The sequence below is a fragment of the Haliotis rufescens genome, unplaced genomic scaffold, assembly GCF_023055435.1.
Source record: "Haliotis rufescens isolate VD_foot unplaced genomic scaffold, xgHalRufe1.0.p SCAF_22, whole genome shotgun sequence".
Lineage (NCBI taxonomy): Eukaryota > Metazoa > Mollusca > Gastropoda > Lepetellida > Haliotidae > Haliotis > Haliotis rufescens.
Window position 1 is genome coordinate 10,709,098 of NW_025963913.1, and position 17,627 is coordinate 10,726,724.

Consider the following 17,627-nt stretch of genomic DNA (forward strand, 5'->3'; position numbering starts at 1 on the left):
AAGGCCGTTGCCGACGCATTAGGTAACCGATTCTATATTCCCCTAGACTTTGAATTACTAGATTCCCACATGCCCTTTTATCAAGCATCCCTAGGCGATAGGTTAGAATACGAACTCACTTTTAATGACTACGGCAGAGTAATCAGAACCGGTGGTGAAGATGCTAGCTATTCCAATAACAATATCTCGCTGGAGTACGATATGATAACGGATCCCGAATTAGCCAGACAAATTCGTAACCATTATACAGGAAGTTTAGCCATTTTGTATGATCGCCTGCTGCGACATCGAAAGATCACGAGGGACAAAAAAGATACGATGTGGAATATCGATCTAAAAGTCCCCACGAGGTCGTTGAAGGGTATTTTAATGTTGTTCGAGGACCCCCCCCGATGCGTTAAAAAGAAATACCGAGAAGTTCTACAATCCCAAGATTACAAAAGTAGAATTGACTATCGAGGGCGTTCCTAATCAACTATATAGCCAAGGAATGCTAGCATATCACCTGTGGGATGAGATTAAAAAACTTCCTTCTATAAAACGAAGCCCGGAAGTTATCGCGGTCGTGAAAGATCTGTCTCTCGGGAGTGTATCGATGGGTGAATACCTCACCACGAAGTACGCGCTATGGCTCGACATACGAACAACGGACGATGACCAACTACACAGCAGTGGGAGGAGAATAGAAAATGCTAGCGAGGGTGTCACTATACAGATAAAGAAGCTCCAGGAAACGGCTGGTAAATTAAACATATATTTGTACGTGATTATTGATGCGCAACTTAATATACAGAATGGACGATTCGTGCAAGCAATCTATTAATAATCTTTTACCTAAAGATCCGCACTGCGCTATAATATAACAGCTTTTATTCTAGATATTTTACAAAGTCATTATCGGGACGTTTTTGATCATATTATTATTCTGTGCCCGACTATAAGCGTTAATAAAACATACCTATCGAGAGATTGGGTAATGAATGACGACGGGGTACACAGAGTCGATCCGGGCGATCGTTTACAAGACTGTTTACGAGTATGTCACGAAAAATACAAAGGAGAATCAACCCTTTTCGTAATAGACGACTGCAGCGTGAGTAAAGAACTCACAAAAAAGGAAGATATGCTTTCATATTTAGCATTCTCCGGACGGCATACTCAACATAGCGTTTGGGTACTTACTCAAAAATACAACTCTGTCCTGAAAGATCTAAGAGAGCAGACCAAATGGGTAGCCCTCTTTCATTGCAAAGATCGAGATTCATTCGAGGAATGTCTACGCGAAAATGATGTTATTTATACCAAGCTCGAATGAGATAAAGTCAGAAAACTGTTAGCGGCAACAAAGCACTGTAAACTCGTATTAAAAACCGATCAACCAGCTGCTTATGCAATTGCTTAGCAAAATGTGGCAAAATTATAGCAAAATTATAGCAAAAATGTAGCAAAAATGTAGCAAAATGTGGTAAATATAGCAAAACGTAGCAAAGTTACGATAAATTGAACATTAGCGGTTAATATGACATAAAATGTGGTTCGAAATCATCATTCTTTCGCAACAGTTCATTATTACGGGATGTATTGGATATGCCATATTATATTATGTTAGACTTAAATATCTCCTTAGGTATTACATTATGGAATGCGACGAAATCATCGAACAAATGCTCAAAGAATCTGATGTTGATCAACATGTAGATAAATCTTTAGATAAACATAGAGAAAGACTCGCGGCTTTGGTAGCCGGTGGAAAATGTTCCCAATAATTGGGGGAAAATTATACCATCGAAAAAATTGATAACATGACCGATGAAGAAATTAAAAAACTGTACGCGCGTTACGAGTCTAGACTGGGAGCTACCATGACTAAAACGATAGGGTCGGCTATATTACAACTATACACAGTCGTAGCTAGTACATTTCTCCCTATCCTGGCAGAACATCGCATGTATTTATGCGAATCTCTAGAGAAAGACCCATTCATCGAACATGCTATAAGCTCAGTGAGCTGTGAGTTTTATCATAGATACGGAATGTTCTTAGCTCCATTCACCACAGCTTTAATAACGGCTAGGTATTGTCAATTTAAACATACGTGCCCACTTAATAATAATGGAGACTCAAGTGACACCACAACAGATTGTGAACGAGGAAATAACTGCACCACAGATTGTGAACGAGGAAATAACTGCACAACAGATTGCACAACATGTGAATGAGGAACCACCAGCGATTGTGAATGAGAAAATACTAAAAGCCAGAGTTACTAAGAACCCCCCAAAAATAGCCGCAGGAAGAAAGGGAGGACTCGCGAGGAAAGCGAAATTAATAAATAATTCAAATATTAATCCGATTAAAACATGGGCACTAGTAGGAGTTGCTGGTATAGCGGCTGTATGGTTCTTTTATAAGACCGGAGAAGAGAAAACGTCACCCCCAATGCAACAAGAATTTCAATTAGAGGTTAGCCCCCATATAATGCTATAAGAAGCATGACAACTCCAGTTACAGACGGTAAAATGTTGGTAAACGCAACGTATCATTCAGCGGTGGTCACCGGCTTGGCCATTGGCTATGCCCGTATAGCTAAAATGATTACGCAAGCCACACCACCCAAGCTAGATTTTAATGGATTTGATATCGGTATGATGGTTCTGGATATTGGATTGGCTATGGCAACGAAGGATATGCTCATCAAACAAGGGCTTATCCCGGAAGCCATAATGAAGTAATTAATTAAACATTTGAATATTTTATATTATTAAACATATGGCAACAATTGCGATGATGGTCGCTGGAGCTATTGTTAATGCTCTAGCTTTTCGGGGAGTAATTATTTATTTTCTTCTTTGAGGGAATCAAACGCTAAAGAAGTTGAAGAGGAGCGTAAACGACATAACAATGCTTTAGAACAACTAGAAAAAGCTCAGTCACAATATACGTGGCAGAGAATGAAGAGATTAGATTTTATTCATGAAGAAATGCGTAAGGAAGGACATTCAATTCAAACGTTTAAGGATGTCGAATCTGCCATGCACGAATACTTCCTCGTTTATGGGAAAAAACTTGACCCAATACCAAGACCAACAATGAGTCAGTTTTATACACCGTCAGAGGCTCAGAAAAACCGCGAGGTCGCATTTGTGATAATGGGGTTATCTGCTGTATTGATTTTCAGCTATACCATGACCTAGTTAACTAATCTATAAATAGTGTTGGCTGACTGCCTAATCAATATCTCAATAGTGTAGATGTGATTTGCATTTAGACAAATGATATGATAGATGTATAAACCATGAATCATTGCAGATTTACACTCATGGGTAAGAAGACTCTATGTAACCGACGCTGTGTTGATATTTACTGCGGCATACACAATTATTACATCAGGCGCGGAAACATAAACTATACGTGTTCTGTATGCGGGATAGGGGTCAAAGGTCGTTATTGTTTATGTAAGGAACACGGTGCTGATAGGGTCAGGAACCAGATTATTTTTGCTAGGAAGAGAGATTTCATCAATAAGAGGAATAGGTTCGGGAGAATACGTATTTAGATATATGAAAAACAACCAATTAGACATTTGACTCATTTTGCATATACCATTAAATCACAATGGTTTTTGTCAGAGAGTTGAAGGCTATGGCAAAGCAAAGTGGTCTACGTGGATATTCTCGAATGAGAAAAGCTGAATTGTTTACCTTACTCGGTTTGGAATACAACAAACCCCAGACTGTTAGAGAACTCAAAGCTCAAGCGAGAAACAGTGGGCTGAGAGGTTATTCTCGAATGAGAAGAGCTGAATTGATCGCTTTACTAGATAATAATAATGTTGAACATAATGATAATGATGTTGAGAATAAACAACAAGAATTAATATTTGTACCCACATCCGCCGGCATTGGTCAATATCTAAGAGGTTGGAAGATGGATATTAATTCCAACATGGATGTTAACGATATTAAGCCCATCATATTGAGTAAAATTAACGAGGAGTTAGATGATTTACATAGTATAAAATACCAGCTGACGATTAAAATGTCATTGAGTAAAAGTAACACAGACGATAGCACCGAATATACCAAACCATATTTCCGTAGCAATCAAGAAGTTATAACCGAATCCGATACTATAAACGCATCATTAGATACATCAATTCAGAGAATACAGGAAACTTTAGAACGCTGGACTAATAGAGGTTCGGGTTGGGGGTGTGGATAAAATCGATAGTTTATATTTAGATATAGCAAATTATATGCCCTTCAAAGGTGGTTCTTATATAGATTTACCCCCGTATTATAAGAAGAAAAAAGCCATAATTAATGTAAAAAATAAATCCGATGACTGTTTAAGAATGATGATAAGATCTGCATTGTTCCCCGTAGACAAGCATCCGGATAGACCTTCTAGCTATCCCTAAAACGATGGACTCATCTTCGATGGTATAGACGAACCTACATCAATATCACAAATTGATAAGGTGGAAAAGCAAAATAATTTAGCTATAAATGTTTTCGGACATTCTAAAGGAATTGTTGTACACAGGATAAGCTCCGCTCCGGAACATATCCCCAGAATCAATTCATTTCTGATCGAAAAAGATGGAAAATATCATTATACGTGGATAAAGAGTTTAAACAGGCTATTATACGATCAAACAAAACATAAAGAAAAGATATATATATAAATATTTCTGTGAAAGATGCCTACATGGGTACAGCAGACAAGATCTATTAGAAGCGCATAAAGAAGACTGTAGAGGTGTTGGACAGACCGCTATCAGGATCGATATGCCTAAAGATGGAAAAAATATATTAAAATTTGAACATTATTGTAATCAAATGCCAGTACCGTACGTGATTTACGCCGACTTCGAAGCGTTTATCAAACCCATAGAAAATACTGAACGCAATACTGATAGTAGTTTTACTTACAAAACTCAAGAACATATTCCTTGTGGGTTTGGATATATAGTTGTAAGATATGATGGGAAAACAAACCCGCCCGTGATTTACAGAGGTCCCGATGCAGCGGGAAAGTTCCTAGAATATCTACAAAATGAAGAGAGAATAATCAGGGAAAATTTATCGCGTAAGAAACCCATGTGTATGACGAGGGATGATTGGAGGGCCTATAAGAAGTCAACGAGTTGTCATGTTTGTAATAAACCCCTGAATGGGGATTCCGTAAGAGATCATTGTCACGTCACGGGTAATTATCGGGGAGCCGCGCATAACGAGTGTAACTTGAAACTAAAAATGAATTCTCAAACAATACCCATCCCCGTTGTGTTTCATAACCTTAGGGGATACGATTCTCATCTCATCATGCAAGCTATCTCAAAGACCGACGGCGGTTTAACATGCATTCCTAATAATATGGAAAAATACATATCGTTCTCGTTGACTAAACCTATACATTATAGGGACAAGGATGGGAAATCTAGAATAAAGCAAAGTAATGGGCTTAGAGTCATAGACTCCGTACAGTTTCTGTTATCTTCCCTGGACAATTAAGCTAATGCGAACAATCCCGATGACTTTGCGATAACAAATCAATATACCGATAAGATAACTCGTCATTTGTTGCTGAGAAAAGGTGTATATCCTTACGAATATATGGATGATTGGTCTAGATTTGAAGAAACTGAATTACCACCCCTCGAATCATTCTATAGTAACTTAACAGAATCTAAAATAAAAGATGCCGATTTATGAACACGTTCTGACGGTCTGGGATAAATTAGGTTGTAAGAATTTAGGCGATTATCACGATCTGTACTTAAAAACCGATGTACTATTACTCGCCGATATATTCGAGATATTTAGAAAGACATGTTTAAAACAATACGGCTTGGACCCGGCATGGTACTATTCAAGTCCCGGACTATCGTGGGATGCATTGTTGAAGAAGACCGGCGTAGAACTAAAACTACTCAGATTACGATATGCACTTGTTTATTGAGAAAGGATTAAGAGGTGGTATATCGATGGCAGCGAAAAGGTATTCTAAGGCTAATAATAAATTAGTGGAAGGATACGATCCGAGTAAACCCGACACGCACATATTATATCTCGACGCTAACAATTTGTATGGATGGGCTATGAGTCAACCTTTACCCACGGGTGGTTTTGAGTGGGTCGATGATATCAAAGTGAATGATGCGAAAAAAGGGTACATAGAAGATGACTTGGAATATCCAAATTCGTTACATAAAGACCATAACAGTTATCCGCTAGCTCCCGAAAGATTAATTGTTAATAAAGATTGGATGTCGGAATATCAACGCTCCTTGATGGGTAATAGTAGGTTAGCTAACGTAGAAAAACTTGTACCAAATTTGATGGATAAGACAAAATATATAGTTCACTACAGAAATCTCCAGTTGTATCTATCGTTAGGTATGAAACTTAAGAAAATACACAGAGTTCTAAAGTTCGATCAAAGCTCTTGGATGGAGCCCTATATAAGGCTGAACACAGATTTAAGAAAGATGGCTACCAGCGATATCGACGAGAACCTATATAAGCTCATGATTAACTCAGTATTTGGTAAAACTATGGAGAATCTAAGGAAGCGTGTTGATGTTAAATTAGTCAGATCTAATGAGGAAGAAAGACTCAGGAAACTTATAGCCAGTCCGGCTTTTAACAGAAGCAAGATATTCGATAACGACTTAGCCGCGTTGCATATGCAGAAGAGTAACATAAAATTCAACAGACCGGTGAAAGTTGGTATGAGTATTCTCGACCTGTCAAAACACTTAATGTATGACTTTTATTACAACGAACTTAAGAAGCAATATGGCGATAGATGCGAGGTGTTATATACCGACACAGATTCTTTGTTGATGGAAATACAAACCAAGGATGTGTATAAAGATATGGCAGAAAAAATAGATATGTACGACACGAGCGATTACCCAAAAGATAATCCACTGCACAGCGTAGTAAATATAAAGGTGTTAGGTAAGATGAAGGATGAATGTGCTGGGACCCCTATAGCGGAGTATGTCGGATTAAGGCCTAAGATGTATTCTATAATGAAGTCCGATAATGGGGAGATAAGAAAAGCCAAGGGTGTTAAAAAGTATGTGGTAAAAAAGCATATCAAACAAGAACAGTATAAAGAATCATTATTCAATGGTAGAACATTCAAACACGAGATGAACTCTTTAAGAAGTTACAATCATAGGATATATGGATTAAGAACGAACAAGACATCATTATCCCCCTTAGATACAAAGAGATGGATTGATAATGATGGTGTAACTACCTATGCTTATGGTTATCGTGGTAATACCATACCGTCGGGAACTATGAACAACTCTTCTCGTACAAATGCCCTACCCGGTCCATCTTGAAGGTAATAAAGAATAGGCTCTCCTTCTTTCGTAACCAATCGACTAATGTTATATGTCTTAAGGGACCATATGGGATCGGTTGCGCGACGTAGGCCTCCTTCAAGTTCACGGGGCTGGTATAAATATCTTACCCTTACTCTATCCGGAAGTTTTCGTTCTTTGCCTCTCCTCGGTGCTGAAGATTCGGAAGTCACGGATTTCATTTTAATAGCATCGGATGGTTTCTTCCCTATTAATCTCATTACTTTATTATTCAGCGCTGATACAACGGCTGATAATCGTGTCACCCATTCGGTTGATCTCAATCGCTCGGATTTCATTTTGATCCCATACTGATATCCAAACAAACATTCCGCTAATGTCCGGTTAAATCTTTCGACGATAACTTGACTACGGTGGGCCTCTCTTTCACCACGCCTGATTTCGACATCGTGCTTTGTAACAGTTTAGTTATCGATCCCATAAATTCACAACCGGGATCTACTTGAAATAACTTAGGCCATTTTAGTGGCCCGCGTTTATATATGCGGCTCAGTGCATTAGCTACTTCTGTTGATTCTTTCGAGGTTAATGGCTCAGCCTCTTTGTATCGACTAGCCACATCCACTACTGTTAAAGCGTATTTATACGTTTTGCGTTTTACCTTATCGTGGGAAGGAACAAGAGGTCAGCCTGATGAACTTCGTTCGTTGTAAAAATATCAAACTTCTTCCTCGGTATATAACGCGGTGCCGGTAAATATATTTGCCACATCGCTTGTTTCTTTAACCAATCCTTGGCCACATCTTTAGATACCTTAGCCGCGGTGGCTAATTTTTGTATTGCTCCTACGCCGTGGGCTATAGTAAATTTTATTCATTATTAATTAATATTGATGTTTCTTTTAATACGACTCATGACTATCGTTGAATTGCATAATCATTTTGGCATAAAAAATTCCATCTGTAGTAGCGGTATAGGTATATAAATCCAGCTCCAGTGGAGTTGCGGCAAAACCCCCATTACCTATACTACTTTGCGTCTGTCTGGACTTGCAGGTGTGATCAGTGATGACAAGTGAATAGAACTGTTGTCTTGACCCCAGTAGTGACAATTAACAGGATGCAATTTGTGTTTGAATGACATTGTTTATATACTTGTTACAAGTGCTTCTCAATAAACAGTGATGTGGAATACATAGTTTCAGCGTATGTCTAAGTTGGTATTTCTGCTAAAAATGTTTTACTGTTGATATAAATGTGATGTTTAATAATGCGAGCAAAGACCACTCGCATTAATTTCAAGACTTACAGTACTGTAGTGATCTATACTCACTGGGGCCACATTACGACTGAGATTTGTTGATGCGCTAAAGCATATCGTTGTTATTGTATTCAATGAAATGGTCACGCTTTGTTGTTGTTTGTGTGAGCAAAATGGCGAACATGTAAATTTCGAGAAAAGTTCGTATTTTGACTTTCAATAACGGCCACTAAATATCAATAAAAGTCCTTGGTTACCAAGTTGTGTGCAAAGCAGATATGTCAAAAAGTGGCTTAGTGGCATAAATAAATCTGTGGCAGTCGCGTTATGTCTGATTTTGACTGCGGAAATGACACTAAATCTGACTTTTCCCGAAATAATTACACCACAACACTTAATTTTCGCATGCGTTCAGACTAATGTTTTTTCTATAAGCGGTACTGAAATAAATATGTTTAAATTTGTCACGATTTCCTCCTTGGCGTGGTACCACCCATATTTTGCTACCATTGGTATTTATTTTTTTATGATTTTTGGCGCTAACCCACATTTTCGTCATATTCAAAGTTTAGTGTACCCTAAAGCAGACGACATAACACCCCTTTTGTCTGTGATTTTGGTACAAATATATTTTTAAAGGCATTGTAATAATTTTCTATTTTTGTATTGATATCAGAATATATTTTGTAAGATCCATATTAAGTTTTTGACGATTTGTTCAGCCATTTCATTGTAAGTCTAACATTACTATTAACTTTTTTTACTTTAATGGGTCTCTTGAACCAAACCTGCTGAAGAAAACTTTGGATAATTAGTCAATGATTATATTTTTATTTAGAAAAAGTCTTTGTTTAATTTTTGTTTTATTAAAATATTTTGTATGTATTCTCCCTAATAAATTCTAAATAAACATTATGAGTTATATGACCTGGACAATCATTAATTATGTAAATATGATTAAGGAACTACACATTTTGTGTATTTAGACAACAATAAAATCATCATCCAACATTGTTTTCATTGTATGCAATAAATATATACATTCCTCTCTCTTCTCTCTGCGGTTGGGTAGCCTGGTAGTTAAAGCGTTCGCTCGTCACGCCAAAGACCCGGGTTCGATTCCCGACTTGACTTAGATAATTTTGTTGATGGCATCCTGCAGTGCCGAAAATACCAACTGTTCTTATCATTGAAAGAAGGAACTATTCAGGCATGCTGATGAGCTTGGCGAATTCACCATTTTGAGAAACAAGCGAGAGGAAGTGAAGTTGATGCAGTGTTATGATGGTGATGTTGCAGCAGTTCAACTTTCAGTGGTCATTAGGCCTTCTTTTGAAGCCACAGTTTATGCTCATCGACATGATATTGGTCATGATCATGAATTGTGGATTGGTTTGCCAAAATACTTCACAACTGTAAGAGACGTTATGCAACTTTTGTCTAAACTGTCAACATACCATGTTTGTTTTGGAAATTACAAGGACAGGTTTGCTCACTTGATTCCAGTTGGTGCAGGAATTAGTGAAGGAGCTACTTCAACTATATCTGCATACAGAGAAGGAGACTTTGGTGCCAACATAGATGGAATAGCGTATAGTTCCACAATCCGTTCATTGATGTGTCAGTTTCTGATTTCACGGAGAGACAGATGTGGTCCTTGCAGCAGATACAGAGCCACACTCCGAGCTAATGCTAGAAGAGAGAGTCTGTCCCCGAAAACCCCTAAACTAACTTCATTTACTCATACTACCCACAAGAACATGTCAAAGATGGAAGTCATCCAGAAGTATGAACTGATGAAAAGCAGCCGCAATTCCATTCAGTCTGAAATGGAGCGTTTGAAGAGAACAATAAGCCAGACAATTTCCCAGAAAGGTCTTACGCTAAGTGTTTCAAGCGACTGATTTTTCGCAATTATTGAAAGACTACCAAGATGAAGTAATGCACGATTACCCTGATGAGACATCTATTCAGAGACTTTTTTTGGGAGCAACAAATGAAATACAATAAAATTAAAGACAAGCGGGCAATGCGATGGCATCAGATGGTAATCAAATGGTGTCTTTACATGTGTAGTAGGAGTCGGAAGGCCTATGAAGTTGCTGGAAAATCTGGATTCATCGCTTTACCGAGCAAGAGGACATTGTATGATTATTCACATGCCATTCCAAGTTCACTTGGCTTTCATCCCAGCTATTCAAAACATTTAAAGGAAGAAGCGAAGTCACTTGGAATGCTTGACATTGAAGAAAGATTGTACGTTGGCATACTTCAAGATGAAGTTAAGGTTTCTGAAGGCCTCGTATATGACAAACACTCGGGTGAACTTGTTGGATATGTGGATTTAGACAGGACTGGTAACGATTTGCTCTGTTTAGAGGAGTCAATAACTGGCGGCAAACCAAAACTGGCTAATACCATGTTGGTCCTCATGATCCGTGGTATCATTACAGATTTGAAGTATCAATATGCAGCCTTTGCCACGAGGGGTATAACAGCAGACTATTTATATCCCATACTTTGGACAGCTGTTCTAAATTTAGAAAGCATTGGACTGAAGCCGCTGTTTATTACATGTGATGGAGCTCCATCAAATCGCAAGTTTTTCAGCCTACATGAAGTGCCCGAATTGAATAATTTTTTCTGGACATGGAATCGATACAGTCATCCACACAGGAAGATTTACTTTATATCTGATGTTCCTCATCTTATTAAAACCACAAGAAACTGTTTTGTTAATTCCGGATCTCACAAGAAGACCAGAGAGCTGTGGAAAGATGGCCGTGATGTTAGTTGGCTTCATATGTTGAAGTTTTATGAAGAACATGTGGAAAATGAATTGTTTTGTAAAACCTACAAGCTTACAAGAGATCACATTGACTTGTCACCATATTCAACAATGAAAGTTAACTTGGCTGCACAAATATTTAGTAGTTCAGTGGGAAATGCTCTTGAGGACTAATATGGGGACCCAGTCCAAGAAACTGTGAATCTTATCAGACACATGAACCGTTTTTTTTTTATTGTCTTAACACGCAGAGTTTGCAAGAAGGAATCATAGCCCGGAACAGTGACAAGAAGGAGTATCGAAGCATTAATGATCACAGACTGCATTATCTTCTCAATGAATTCTTGGATTTTTTCAAAGCCTGGGAGGATAGTGTCATGAGACAACATGGGCAGTTTACCTTATCACAAAGGAAGCGTATGATGCTCAGTCATCAAACTCTCAAAGGACTAAAAATATCTGTGAATTCCATTGTAGAATGTGTGCGATTCATGCTCACAGCCGGTGCAGAATCTGTATTCACCGACCGATTCAACCAAGACCCTCTAGAAGAACAATTTGGACAATATCGACACAAAGGAGGCTCAAATGAAAATCCCTCAGTTTATGCTGTTAAAACATGCCTTTTCACAGATGAAGGTCCTCGCTTCCTCTGCGCTCCAACCTATACGTGGCAACATTTCGAACAAGAGGCCACAACAAACCTTGACTTTTGATAATGCGGCTCACCCTAGGCGTAAACAGAGGCGTGTATAGTGTACTCATTGGGGAGTAGTAGAAAAACTTGTTAATGAGTTTAGATAATAGAAAATTAGAGAAACGTGTAGTTAATATCCCTGAATTTGTTCCGATTGATTTCAGTGCCCACAAAACTTTTCAATGCACATGTTTTTGTATTGAGTGTACCACTCACATGTATTGTAAGAATATTGTAACTTAAACATGTTTAAGACTATTAACACAAGACAAACACAACAGTAGACTGGGGAGGTTGAATGACTGCATATGAATGATATGATGACAATTTATTATCTTGTTGAACATACTGATTTTGATTGACTGCCATGACCCATCTTCAATGATAGATTCTTGTAACATGTTATGTTTGTTTTTTAACGCGACTGAGCAATATTCCAGCTAAATGATCGTGGTCTGTTAATAATCAAATCTGGACCAGACAACCAAGTGATCATGAGCACCTGATCCCATTAGTCGCCTCTTATGACTCGATGACTGTCACTGTTCATAAGAAGTGTACACATTCTCAAGTTGATGGTCAATGGAAATTGTCTCTGGGTTTCAAGGCTTTTCTCAGTGACTGGCTCTTTTTGCCCTCGTTAGTTTTTCTCTCTATCTTTTTCTCTTTTTGCTGTTGGCGCTTCAGGAACTTGGCAACAGCCCCGCCACGCACATTTAGGAACAAAGTGATTAGAAATTCTAACAATTTTAGTTTCAATTCTTCTTCACAAACAACTTACTTGCCCCAGTAAAAGAGTACCATATGGTTGGTTATAATAACTTCCTTCAATTTGTCACAGAGAAGGGAGTACAAATTAAGGTGGGAGAGATTTACTTGACTTCGGACAGCAATTTCAATTGACCGCACAAGGAAAAAAGCAATTGTCACTAGGAAGAGTAAGGCCACCCCTGTTGATTTTTTCAGCCCATTTTGAAAATCTGCTGATGTAGCTTTCTTTTGACTCTGTTGATGTGCGAAGATTGTCGATGACAGTCTCGATGTTGTTGTCGCTGATTGTCTTCTTTTTTAGCAAAGCATGGACAAAATGTACCCTGAGATGTAATATACAACTGTCTGGTCATTTTCCCTGATATGGTTGGCTTGCTTCTCATCAGCTGTCTTCATGGAATCTGATAGAACTTGAAGGAGGGTTTGAATAATCCGATCTAGCAAACACTGAGTGAAGATGTGTATTATCCTGATTGGTTGGCTGCTGACTTCCTCTATACAGGTGCACATGCTTGAAAGGAAATCTTCCTCCAGGCACAACTGGTGATAACTGCTCCAGAGCGCCTCTCGGTCACTTGACAGCGAGCTCCCGTGGCCGAACCCCTTGAAAACTTTATGGAACTTTGGTGTCACAATATCAATTAAATCATCAGTGGTATCTGCATCTTCATCAAGGGACTTGGCAACTTGGATCAGATCTTGACCAATCGTTGAACCTGACTGCAATGCATCCATCATTGGGTCGCAAATGATCAATTTCAGTGCCTTTGGTACTCCATTCTTTAATGTGTCCTTCATTTCAGTTATATTTGCAAGTGGCATAGACATTGTACTGTGTTTTTCATCCGATTTGGAGATGGGTGTCACAAATCAAAAGTAGAACTAAGGATATACAGCACACATTATTACAAACGAAAAAGAAAAATACTTTAGGTTGATTACATTTATTACAGTCAATAATATTCACATCCGGTTAAGTCAGCATAGTTCACAAAATCAGGTTGAGTCAGCATAGTTCACAAAAATCAGGTTAAGCCAGCATAGTTCACAACATCAGGTTAATTCAGCATAGTTCACAAAAATCAGGTTAAGTCAGCATAGTTCACAACATCAGGTTAAGCCAGCATAGTTCACAACATCAGGTTTCCCATTCAAAGGTCGGTGATGGATGTACCAATTTAGGGATCGCAAGTAGGAGCAATCACACTAAGGCCTGCAATCATGAAAAATGCCTAACTACTATGTGACAACTATCATGTATTTTCAATACCAGAAGTTAAGAACATTGAAAATAACATATATAACAAGCTATATTTCCATGATGGGCAATCCTTTTGAAAAAGCAAACTTTATTTATAATTAAACACGAAGTAACTATTCCACACATTTATCCTTGAAATAACACAACATTATACTCACAAAAGCCTTTCTCCTGGCCAGGTCTCACGACAGTGAAAGATCAACTGTGTCTTAACACTGCTAAGACATGGCTTTATATAATCAAGTCAGCGACAAAACGCATGCTTTTCACATGTCAAAATGGTGTGTTTGGGCGCCCTGTTCCAGTATTAAGGATGACATCTACCCCTACCAAAATACATCCCAAAAGTAATGATAAAAGAGCACACGATGTGACAATGGGTGGCTTGCCTGTCGTAGCGCTTGCTTGCCTATGCTCATGGGCTGAAATCATTAAGATATTTACCAAATGAAATCATATACTCTTTTTAAATGTGTAGAAATTACCTAGAGGATAGGCAAAATCCCATGTAAAAAATCATCACTTATTTATTATTGTATATTTAAAATATTTAGATCTAGTGAAATTATTTTTACTTTTGTATTTTAATTTGCATTTCAAATCCTGAAGCAACAACTGAAAACTATTTTGTGTTGCACCAAGTTACCAAGATCAAGTTTTAATTAATTTCAAAAATTATTTTATTCTGTAGTTTTGTTATACTGGAATTACAATTTTGTCTTTCATACTTTGATGTATATGTTTTAGTTGTGGCTAAATCCAAATTAATGGTGTATAAAATATAAAATATCATTTATACATCTATTGTCAATTTTTATAACAAATATATATTCATATCAGAACTTATGGTATTTTGTTTTGTTTTAATAATAGTAGTTGCATGTCTTGTGCCAAGTTGAAGTTTAACTTGGTATTTGATTGATCAGATGTAAACAGAAAACTTAATTAGCACAGTTTAGAATATTACAACAGTTACTCCTGGATACGATATTTATATCTCATACTACGCTTGTTGCTGCTGCACTGTTTCACACGCCAGACCGAATTATTTGGATGCTGAACTTGGAACTTTTCCGATCAGGTAGTATAAAATAACCATCATGAAATTACAATCGTCTTGACTTTAGAATTTAAGAGTAACCTCCCTTTGAAAAACTGTCGCGTTACGGCCAACAGCATTATCACTGCTAGCCCCAAACTTGCATTATCTAATAATATTGGATAAACAGCAAAGCGCATTATCGGTCACATTGAAAATTCGCTCAACAACGCTCGGAGATATGTGAAATTATAATTTCTTTGGAAATATTGCCTATTAGCAGAGACCATGTAACAGATTAATATATGGTCTCTGCTATTGGCTATTTACAAGACTTCTTTCATGGGAATTTAGAAGTTGGAGTACTAAGTAAGGATAGGAATTTATGGATGAACAACTTTACAAGACATAAAAAATATACTGGGAATTAATAGCGTCTTTTTACTGGCTGATAGTAATTTTAAAAGCAATTACACGAGCCCTATTCCCGAGAATAGGTTTATTTGCCAAACAGTCTGGTCTGTATATTTATTAAATAATTTGAACATAATTTTAGATACATTTTGAATGTTATTGTTTCGTAACATCGAGAATATTGTGACCTGATAAAACTGTCTTGCTGGCGACTGTTTTTGTTTATTTACACCTGCGTAATTTCCCGGATCGTATTTATCAGTGACATCCGTAGATGATTTTGTAACTTTGATTTTTGATAATAGTTATACAATTGTAACATAAAATAACATAAATATACTGATTTTTGGAAATAAAATAGATCTAAATTATAATACCTTTGATATCGGATCGGTTGTTCTTCTTCTTCACGTGCCCCCGAAAACCTACAATTGTTTTGTAGGATTTGGAACACTCGGGACACTCGTAGACAGCCGTCGTATTTTCTTTTCCAATTGTTTTCTTTGATTGAAACCTTTTGGGAGATTTTACCAACGGTTTGGTACTGGTAACATCACTGTCATTCTCTTCAGACCAAGAATCATCCGAAACCAACCCCTGGTCATAGTGTGTGAATTCTCCAAGTAAAATATCGAGGTCCAAGTTGGAATCGTCCCAGTGAATGAAGTCGTCCATGGCTATGCCGAATGTTAATTGAAATAAATGTATCGGGCTTATAAAGACATGCATTTCCCGGAAGACACACATGTTTAGCAGTAATTTGCAGCCAATTGACATGTGCTAATGAGAGATAAGATAAAGATTATTGTAATCTGTTTAGGGTCGTCGTTTTATTGGATTGTCGCTGGTCGCAGTTGGAGAAGTGTAGTGTAGTGATCTATACTCACTGGGGCCACATAGTGTAGTGATCTATACAAACTCTAAAAAACATGAATTTGAACGGCACTGCATGGCCTGTTTCAATCACAGCTGACGAACAATAATTTCTGTCGTGTATTATGAATTCCCACCATTTCCAGCACCGCATATTATGATATCACACAATGACGTCAGATCGATCGTGCATGAGACAGGCAATCACCTTGTCGCCTTGGCCTGGGGCATTCATAAATGTAGCCTATCTTCTGTGCTCTCATACATAACAACTACCAAAACAGGAAATTCCCTATAGAGGGAGCACTACGCTTTGTTGACTAGCAGTTTTTTATAGTTGACAACTCAACTAGTGCCTGCAGCAGACTGTGACTGAGAAAAGCAGGGTGTTCACCATTTGTATATGGTAATGATAAATTCTGTCATTCATGACGGTGAGCAGGAAAACTTTCAGTACTTACCACAAGTGTTTCCAGGCCAAAGTTTTTCTTTAATCCCAAAGCTAGTTTCAATGCAGCTTGACTATTGATGCGATTGTTACTGAAAATGTCAAATTCAATTAAGACAGTAAGGAACTAATGCTGATTATTAACAAGATTTCTTTTGCTTTATTGGAGGTCTCACTTATTATCCAGATAGGACTCTAGTTCAAATAACCAGTCCAGAAAATAGTGCAATACCAAACCCTGACCGGCTATATATTTTGACAAAGGGACAACTTTTTATCACACAGAACCTCTGTTACATTTATGGGACCCGTTGATTCCCAGGGTACAAGGGCTGGTCAAAAAGTTCTAAGCCTGACCAACGTTCAACTATGGGCCATAACAAAGTGAACAAGTCAATGTAATACATTGTTTGAATAGTTCATTGCTAGTGTATCTGGTCTGTTGAGGCCGTTTGCATATTAATGACAGCCATTTGAATGTGATAGGGGTAAAAATGGACACAGAAATTGAAAAGAACGAGCACTGAACAGTCATCAAGTTTTTGACTCCCAAAGAAATTCATGACCATGTGTCACAAGTGTATGGGGATAAATGCCCTAGCTATTCCACTGTTAAACATTGGGCAGCTACGGTATGTTTAAGCCTGGGAGAACAAGCCATGATGATGACCCTAGGTCTGGATGTCCCTCATCTTCCATCAGTAAAGATTCAATCAGGTAGATAGAAAAAG

The 17,627-nt window shown here is 37.8% G+C and overlaps 2 protein-coding genes across 6 annotated transcripts in view; one reads left to right on the forward strand and one right to left on the reverse strand.

The window, feature by feature from the left end:
- Positions 1 to 17,627, reverse strand: part of LOC124146392 (leucine-rich repeat-containing protein 74B-like) — a 442,719-nt gene that overhangs the window by 143,784 nt on the left and 281,308 nt on the right. For all 5 annotated transcript variants that reach the window (XR_007222720.1, XM_046516658.2, XM_048401501.1 and 2 more), the window contains one exon: positions 16,910 to 16,988. Coding sequence is in view for 4 of the 5 variants with exons in the window: in XM_046516658.2 (XP_046372614.2) it covers positions 16,910 to 16,988 (79 nt within the window). In the remaining variant the exon portion in view is untranslated. The remainder of the gene's footprint in view (positions 1 to 16,909; positions 16,989 to 17,627) is intronic.
- On the forward strand, positions 9,660 to 10,509 carry LOC124146395. Its single transcript, XM_046516664.2, has one exon. The coding sequence runs from the start codon at positions 9,877 to 9,879 to the stop codon at positions 10,507 to 10,509; it is 633 nt and encodes a 210-aa protein (XP_046372620.2). The 5' UTR covers positions 9,660 to 9,876.